General features: G+C 46.0%; 1 protein-coding gene across 1 annotated transcript in view; it reads left to right on the forward strand.

Moving 5' to 3' along the window:
- CTSE (cathepsin E) overlaps window positions 1-9,277 on the forward strand; it is an 11,764-nt gene extending 2,487 nt beyond the window's left edge. Inside the window, exons 4-9 of the mRNA XM_004610063.2 lie at window positions 703-821; window positions 2,003-2,202; window positions 4,412-4,534; window positions 6,526-6,667; window positions 6,762-6,860; window positions 9,113-9,277. Of these exons, the coding sequence (XP_004610120.2) occupies window positions 703-821; window positions 2,003-2,202; window positions 4,412-4,534; window positions 6,526-6,667; window positions 6,762-6,860; window positions 9,113-9,277 (848 nt within the window). The remainder of the gene's footprint in view (window positions 1-702; window positions 822-2,002; window positions 2,203-4,411; window positions 4,535-6,525; window positions 6,668-6,761; window positions 6,861-9,112) is intronic.
- The last annotated feature ends 399 nt before the right edge of the window (window positions 9,278-9,676 follow it).

The following is a 9,676-nucleotide window of genomic DNA, read 5'->3' on the forward strand; positions in this document are numbered from 1 at the left end:
ATCTGCTATCTAAGTTGACAAGCCTAATACTAAACAGGATTAATGGAACTCAGTCACTGAAAATACAAATCCTTAAATGATTGATGACTCACCCCCTTTGGAACACCCGCAGGGGTGTGGGGAAAAGGTTCCTTCCACTGGCTGTTTCTGGGGAATAGAGAGGGAGGAGGGAAGGGTTCACTGCTTCAGGCATTGTTGGGGGCTTATCTACCAACATACCCAGTTGGAGCTGGTGGGGGGTTTGTGGGAGGATTCATGAGGTTAGAGGTCATGAGGTTAGAACTCAGAGACTATAAGCTAAGGAAAGGTACACAGACCAATTCTTGAGGCAGAATGTCTTGGGAACCCCCACGGCAAAGCATCCTAGGCTTGGGCCTGGAGTCCAGAGCTGATTCCTAGAACAGTAACTGTGCCTGAGTTTCCTTTGAAGTCCAGGCTCTCCCCCACACCCTTGGCAGAGATAAATGGTATCTGGCATCTGATAAATGGCACTTGGTGCACCTCATGACGTCACTGCAGACGAGGTGCCCAGGACCAATGCCTAGGAAGGCTAGCTCATGTGGTTGGGGAGATACAGGCGCCATTGGGGGGAGGAGGGAGGCCAGGGCCAACTTTTCTGATGGAATTGAGGGGAATGACAGCCTCTGAGATGATGGCACAAGGCGAGGCCAGCAAGGCAAAAGCAGCACCCTTGCTCCGCAGAGTCACACACCCAGTTCATGCCATCGCAGTCGGACACATACAACGCTGTGGGCAGTCACTTCTACATTCAGTATGGGACTGGGAGCTTGTCTGGGATCATTGGAGCCGACCACGTCACTGTGAGTACAATCCCGCCACCTCTTCTCTCTAGACAGGCACTTGGGCGACTAACCCTGTCAGAATACTTAAGGGAACCAGAGCTAGCTTCCAAGGATGGGGAGGCCTGGCCAGGCACTGCTGCTGAGTAGGTCTCTCAGGGTTCTGAGCCTTTAGGGAGTCATGGGGGGGGTCCCATGGGAACAGAGTCTAGGTTGAGAGTGTGGTGGCTGCTGGAGTCAAGACTTGGCCTCCATCTTAAAGGCAAAGAGCAGTGAAGTACTGCAACTGATGTAATGATTCCAGAATAAAGAACTCCTACCAATCAATTTTAGTACATCACCCACTTCACTCCAAAAGGTTGTTCAATGTTGATTTTTGTCCATTAACCAGGAAGTGCAAATTAAAGTCACAATGTAACCCTATGCATAGACAGAGAAGACTAAAATGGAACAGAAGATAGCAGTGTTAGAGTTAAGAGGAATGTAGAACAACTGGAACTATTAAGGCATGACATTGAAACATAGGTTGGCATAATCACATGTTTACTGAGGCAAAACAAGTGATCTAAAGTTTTACTGCCAGGCTTATGTCCCACATAAAATATATGCATGTTTTCACTCAAAGACAGGTGCAGACAGCGCTATTAGCAATAGGCAAAACCAAGAAATTGTCCAAATATCCATGAATGGTAGAAAGTATAAATAATGATAATACAACAAGGGAATACAAACGCCTTTGTATTTGTATTCAAGAGACAATAGCATGTGCAAATATAATTGTGAGTGACAGAAATCAGGTGCAAAAGAATTCAGACCATATGATTCCTTTACATATAATTCCAAAATGAGCAAGTGATCTATGCTGTTAAAAGCCTGGAGACATCCTGCTTCTAGGGGGAGTATGATCATCACAAGGGGGGCATGAAAAGGCTTCTGGGACTTTGTAATGTTCTATTTGGGAGCTTACATATATGGATCTGTGTAGATTTGGGAAAAAATATGCACTTATAATTTCTGTATTCATGACTACACTTCAACTTTTTTTGTATGTATTAAAAAATTAAATGTATGGAAATATGGCCCCAAAATATGTGCCCATTTAATCAAAGAAAACTAAGCAGGGAGAATTAGCCCTAGAGAAGAGAGAAAATCCACACGAATCTGCCAATGAGCTGACCAAACTTTGGGTTTTCTCTGGTCAGGTGGAGGGACTGACCGTGGTCAGCCAGCAGTTTGGAGAGAGCGTCACCGAACCAGGAAACACCTTTGCAAATGCAGAGTTTGATGGAATTCTAGGCCTGGGATATCCCTCTTTGGCTGTTGGAGGAGTGACCCCAGTTTTTGACAACATGATGGCGCAGAACGTGGTAGATGTGCCCATGTTTTCTGTGTATATGAGCAGGTAAGGCCCATCATGCACATCAAGTTAAGGTCAGTCATTGCAACCACAAGGGGTCATCTTCTAGGTCCTGCTGTAAGAGCCCTAGGCTTGGCAGTCACAACAGCTGGTTAGAGTGCAGCTTTGACCTATTACCAGCTATTTGCACTCGGGCAAAACATTTCACCTGTCGGGACAGCGAGGAAATAGAGTTAGCCTTATATGGTCCTGTGAAAAGCTATGAATGGTACCACCCATGGCTAAGTTAAGGAATCCTTGGGTCTGAATATTCATTTATGCATTGAATAAATCTCTATCAAGTCCTATCATCAGCTGAGCATCTTGTCAGGCACTAGAAACACAAGAAAATAGGTTCATTTCAGCGTGTGTGTGTGTGTGTGTGTGTAGTGGGAGGAGCAGAAAAATAAATCAATAATAATATAATTACACCATTTATGGGTGAAATAATAAAATATAGTCGAATATTCTCAGCATTTGGTATTCCCTGAACACAGAGCCAGGTATAAACCCGGAACACAGCCAACTGTGGCCCCAAAACAAAGCAAAAAGACACACACACACACACACACACACACACACACACACACACGTGAAGGGGAACTGGTTCTTGACGAGTCTGAGTTTTTATTTTGCAAACGGAAAAGGCTCTGGAGATTACTCTGAATAACTGCTGAACTAGACTCTTAAAAATGGGAACGTTGATAACCTTTATGTTGTGTGTGTTTTACCAGCTTTGGCATTATTTTAAGTTGCTGCTGCCACTGGGCGTCTTTCCCTGCACCTGGGAGGCCCCACTCACCTTTGTCCCCAAATAGGAAGGTTCTTCCCTTCCTGCCCCCTTGCCAGGGAGCCTGCTCAGAGCTTTCCCCACATTAGCCTTCTCCTTCTCTCCCTCATGGAGAGCTCAGCTTCCTCTCTGCAGTGTGGCCTCTCCTAGGGCATAATGAAAGTGGGACCAGGCCAGACAGACATAAGAGGGTGGGCAGCTGGACCCCCCACCCCAGCTCCCCCTTATAGAACTTTCTGCCCCCTTCCAACCTGGGAAGACATTAGTAAGTGAAATAGCAAAGGTTTTGGAGGCAATGCGACTAATGTTGACATTCAGCCAGACGTTTTCCTGGGCCCAGTTTCCTTAAATGACGCTAGACCATGTTATCATGAAATGAGATTAAGTAGGTCAAATTATCAGCATGGCATTTCCTGTGAGGTCTGGAAAGTCCCCCCCGTCTCCCCCCCCCATCCTCTCGCACACCCAGGACTCCCAGGAACACCCCCCACACACAGCCAAGTCCCTTCTACCTCACTGCTCTGTCTTGCAAGCCCCAAGTTGTCTTTCTTCTGATCATTTTCTCTCTGAAAATAAATCTGTTTTCTGTCTTTTTCCTCTAGAATCCTGTTAGTGCCAAACCATAGTCTGAGAAATCAGCACTACTGAAAACTGCATTTAAATTAGCCATGACAAAGGAGAAAATAATGTGGAAAGTTCAGGAAGCTGCACTTCCCATGTTAGGAAGATATTTGGGAAAAAGATCTCTTGGTTTGGGGTGCGGCGGTTGGGGGGGTGAGTACCTTTTTTTTTCTTATTGGGTACACTCAGTGATGCTCAGGGGTTACTCCTGGCTCTGCACTCAGGAATTATTCCTGGCGGTGCTCAGGGGACCATATGGGATGCTGGGAATCGAACCCGGGTCGGCTGCGTGCAAGGCAAACACCCTACCCGCTGTGCTATCACTCCAGCCCCGTGAATACCATTTTTTTTTCAGCTTTTTTTTTTCCTTAATTAAGTCACCATGAAATACACACAAAGCTGTTCACGATCGGGTTTCAGTCACACAGTGTTCCAACACCCATCCCTGCACCGGTGTGCATTCCTACCAACAATGTCCCCAGTTTCCCTCCCACCACCCTCCTCCCCCAGCCTGTCTCTATGGCAGGCACTTCCCTTCTTTCCTTTTCGCTCCTTTGGGGCAGAGACTGAGAGGTTATCATGCTCTCCCTTCCCCATACAGCCAAGAAGCAGGAGTACGATCACAAATCAGTTTCGATTCTTCTGCCCCAGGCCCAATTTGTGGCGGTCAGAATCCCTGGCACAAAGCCAAAGCCAACATCTATGCCTCTCTCTGTCCTTGACTTGAGTGACAGAGCCAACGACTGCTCATTCCCAGGCTTCCCAAAGGCCCTTCCTTGACAATCTGTCTTTCTCTCTGTGCAGTAACCCAGAAGGTGGTGCCGGGAGTGAGCTGATTTTCGGAGGCTATGACCATTCCCACTTCTCTGGGAGCTTAAACTGGGTCCCAGTCACCAAGCAAGGCTATTGGCAGATCGCACTGGACTCGTGAGTGACCTCCGTGGAGAGGTTTTATATGCTACCTGAATTGAATTGACTGAGCCTATCTGACTGAGCAGACCTCTGTGAGAGTCTGAGGATGTGTGGTACTTAATTGTTGTGGGAGACAGAATTGAACTACCATAGGATGCAGCAATTTTACTTCTGAGTATTTATACAAAGTAGTTGGGTGAGTGTGGGATTGTGCAAAGCAAAGGTTCAGGAGGTTCCAGGGGAACAAGCCAGGTACCTACTCTCAGCTTCTATCCTTGTACACGTGATGCACCTGTGACTCGACAGTCAACAACAGAGACACATTGCCACCTACTTACATCAGTCAACATTCAGAAACACACAGGGCAAAAGACAAGTGACAGTGGGAGGCGAAAAGGGACTTTTGTATAATTTGTGAGACATATGAGACATACTAGATCATTCAGATTATCATAGATAATTCATAGGATTCAGAAATTTCACTGCTGGCTATTTATACAAAGTAAATTGGATTATTATGTCAAGGAGATCTCTACATTCCTATGCCCACTGCATTAAGAAATGTGGCACACATGCATACATATGATGAAATTCAGTTATAAAAGAAAGAAAACCTACCATTTGTGGCATGGCTGGTCTTGAGGACATCAGAGAAATGTAAATGCTATGTGACCTTATGTATGAAATAGAAATAGAATAGAAATAGAAAATAGAAGTAAAAAAATAACATAAAATAAGAAATAATATTTATGGTAACCAAAGACAGGGAGTGGAAGAATTGGGTAAAGGTGGTAAAAAGGTGGTAAAAACTTCTAGGTATAAGGTTAGTCACCAATTGTGACTAACTGGTCAGCAATGCTGTATGGTATACTTGGAAGTTGCTAGGAGACTAGATCCTAACAGTTATCAGCACAGAAAACAGTTTATAACTGCATGTGATCATGGTTGTTAACTACAGTCATTGTGGGAATCATTCGTAATTTGCTTTTATGTCAGATCATTCAAGCCTTCCCCTTAAACTTAGCAGTATTATATGTCAATTATAAAACCTGGGGAAAGGGAGTAAAACTACATATAAGTCACTGCCATCTGAAGTGGACAGTGGTCATTATCCCCAGAGAGGTGCACCAGAGTGACCCAACAGGTGGGGCAAGACAGATTCTGTAGGAAAAACTCCTCAAGATCTCATGAAGGATGGCGTTTCAGCGGAGCCTTGGCATGTGCCTGGGCAGGAGCGAGTTGGTCAGGTAGCCTAGATGCCAGCCACTTTCCTATAACTGTGGGACTCAAGAAGAGACTCAAGAAAGTATGAAAAGACTCAAATATGAAAGTATGAAGAGACTCAAGAAAGTATGATTCAGACTCAGTTCCACCAAGAAATAGTTCCTGCAAGGTGCCACTCTGTGAACACAAACCAAAAAGTCACAACATCTACTCTCTGCAGAGGTATTTTCTTTTTTGATTTTTTTTTGTTACACCCAGTGGTTCTTAGGGGTTACTCCTGACTTTGCACTCAGGAATTACTCCTGACCGTGCTTGGTGACCATATGGGATGCTGGAGATTGAACTCGGGTCAGCCGCATGCAAGGCAAATACCTGCTGTACTGTCTATCACACCAGCCCTGCAGAGGTATTTTCAAACAGAGGGATTACCTGATGATGGATTATCACATTGCTATAAGGGACCATGACCTACACTTTCCAATGAAAAAGAATAATGAATAAAGCAGAAAATGTTATGTCACATATGGAGATTAGGTGATTGGGTGCTGTTCATGAAACTTTAATTCAAGTGCTTGTATATGTGTGCTGGGTCAAGAAGCCAACGTTATTCTTGCTACAGAATTCAGTCCATAAGGAATTGGAAATGCTTGTGTGTTGATGACCCTGAAATGAGGCACTGTGTGAGTGTCAGTGCAGGGAGAGTCCAGGAGGAGTGAGAACTGCAGCAAGCCAGAGGAGGCTTCCGGGTGCTGCAGGGCTGATGATGCATCCTTTGCCTGCAGAATCCAGGTGGGAGGCACAGTGATGTTCTGCTCCCAGGGCTGCCAGGCCATCGTGGACACAGGGACCTCCCTCATCACAGGCCCCTCAAAGGAGATCAAACAGCTGCAAAGGGCCATAGGGGCACAGCAGGTGGATGGAGAAGTGAGTGCTTACTGGGGGGGAGGGCACAGAAGGCAGGGAGGGCTCTCTTCCGGGAGCAGGGAGTCCTAAGTGAATCCTCCGTATTCCATTTCAGTATGCACTGGAGTGTGACAACCTCAACGTCATGCCAGATGTCACCATCACCATCAATGGAATCCCCTACACCCTCCAACCAACTGCCTACACTATTCTGGTAACAACTGTTTTCTCTTTAGGCAGTTCTCAAATAGGCAGCATTTTCCCCCAGGCCTCTCCCCCCTCACTGCAGCACAGTCCCCTCTGAGGGACACAGGATGCCCAAGGTGGAAAGACCCCTGGGCTGCTTCTCTCAATTCCTGTTGTGCTGTGAAGTAGCAAGAAACGCCAGACAAGAAATCTAATGAGATTTTCTGACCATGTCACCAGGACTTTTAAACTGACAGTGTTTCATCACTTCACAGACAGGTAGACAGAAGCTGTTTTACTCTCCCATTTTACAGCTGAGAATATAGAGACTTAATAGAATTACTGGGTTGAAAATATGAGTTGCTTGGGCTGAAGAGGGCATACAGAATACGGTTGCATCACTTCAAACATTCACACCAGCATTTTCCTCCAACAAGATTGTGGCCTTTACTGCCATAAACATAAATTCCACATTTGAAGGGTGAGATAGAGAATTCCGGGTGTTCTGGAAACCTGCCATGACTCCACACTACCACTGACAGGATTTCCAACATGCCATTTACTGGCAATGCTTCTCTTTGCTCACTTTACCCTAGAGCAGTTCAAGCTTTAGAGGGAGCACTAAGGCGTGGAACAAGAGACTTAGAATTCCTACCCCACCACACTCTAGTCTAGCAGCCCTTTCAAACACAATCAACAGTGCAAGTGAAACTGTTGACTCAGAGCACAGCTTCACGCCAACTCCCCACGGCTCGTCCGACAAAGGCGTCTGCACGACCCTGTGGATGCCAGACTTAGATCCAGGCAACCCTGCTGCTGGGCCAAGTTCATCAGTCTTGTCACCATTGTCACACCAGCACTCAATACTCTCCACCTTGACCTTATGTGAATCCTGATGTGTCCCCACACCTGGCCTATGTCATCTGGTACATTGTGCCGTTTCCGCCTGCATATGTCAGGGCCACCTCAGTCCTTAGACTTTGTGATATTAATATTGGATTTTTATCTCCTCCTCTCAAGCAATTTTCCCATCTTTTCAGAATCAACATCAGATTTCAAAGGGTTATTTGAAGGAGTTTGCCTAACGGTTAGGCCCACATTTGCTACAGTTTTTGCTGTGAGGCCAAACTAAAGGTGTTCCTAAACTGAAAACTAAGGTTGGGGGCGCTGATGCTCTACTCATGGAGGCACAGACACCTTACTGCCTGCAAGGATCCACTCATTATCCTTCCCAGAGCATCGACACCAGGACAGTCAAGGCCAGCCAAGCAAAGAGCAGCTTCTCTCCTATAGAGAAATTAAGACCAGAAGGCTGGAGCTATTGTACAGTGGATAGGGTGCTTGCCTTGCACATAGCCGACCTGGGTTTGATCCCCTGCAGCACATATGGTCCCCTATGGTCCCCCAAGCACCTCCAGAAGTGAGATTCATGAGTGCAGCGCCAGGAATAAGCCCTGAACCCAGCCATGTGTGACCCTAAAATTAATAATAATAATAATAATATCACGATCACTGTCATTGTCACTGTCATCCCGTTGCTCACCAATTTGCTCAAGCGGGCACCAATAATAGTAATGATAATAATAATAATAATGTCATCCCGTTGCTCATCGATTTGTTCGAGCAGGCACCAGTAACGTCTCTCATTGAGACACTTATTGTTACTGTTTTTGGCATATCCAATATGCACAGGTAGCTTGCCAGGCTCTGCCATGTGGGCTCAATACTCTTGGTAGCTTGCCGGGCTCTCCGAGAGGAGCGGAGGAATCGAACTTGGGTCGCCCACGTGAAAGGCTAACACCCAACCACTGTGCTATCGCTCCAGCCCGATAATAATAATAATAATAATGATAATAATAATAATAATGTAATAGTAGTAGTAATAGCAGCAGCAGCAGCAGTAGCAGTAACCTTCATGAAAAGTTTTAAAAGCCCAAATTTAAGGCTACAGCTTGTCTTCTGATCATGCAATCACACAGCAAGTCTTTTGTTTGCCCAGTTGTAAAGTCATAGATAGAGCTAAGGAAGGACTAAACCAACTAAGCTAAGGATTAACCAATGAGCAATTCTCACAATCCTACAACTCAGATACCTAGGCCCACACACGTGAGTTTGTGCAGACACTTGACTCAGGAAACCAGGCTAGAAATTTGTGGAGCAGGAAGAAGCAACCAACCTGCCCAAACTATAAAATGCCCGTCCAAGCTCACGGCACAGAGCAGAGTCTATGGCACATACCCTCCTTCCACGCATTCTCTCACCTGCTCCTTTCCTGCCCAGGACTTCGTAGACGGGATGAACTTCTGCGGCAGCGGCTTTCAAGGCCTTGACATCCAGCCTCCAGCCGGGCCCCTCTGGATCCTGGGAGATGTCTTTATCAGACAGTTTTACTCCGTGTTTGACCGTGGGAATAACCTTGTCGGGTTGGCCCCAGCAGTACCCTAAGTTCCTTGAGTCCATGCTGTCTGGTGCTCCTTGGAACTTCTGTGGGGTCTGTTGGGCTGGGGCTTGTCAAAAGGCCATTTTCAACAGAAGGCCGCTGTGCCAGAGATGAATTTGAATTAAGACCAAACATGTTGGTCACGTTAAGACCAGCATGAGAAGTCCTTTGCTCACCCACCTCAAACACACTGCAAACAAATAAAGATGTGTGAAGTTAAGTCAAATTGCTTCTTATGGCTTTCTGCTAACTTTTTGCCATGGAAATCTCAAAACATGCTCACCAGTAAAGATTCTGCTGCAACCAGTTTCTGCAACCACTCAGCCTGAACCCTTGGCTCGGGCCCATTTTATCTGCCACTGCCCTCTCCTCTCTCCAGTGCTACGTTCCTGGACATTTTTATT

The sequence above is a fragment of the Sorex araneus genome, chromosome 7 (assembly GCF_027595985.1).
Source record: "Sorex araneus isolate mSorAra2 chromosome 7, mSorAra2.pri, whole genome shotgun sequence".
NCBI classification, from domain to species: Eukaryota; Metazoa; Chordata; class Mammalia; order Eulipotyphla; family Soricidae; genus Sorex; species Sorex araneus.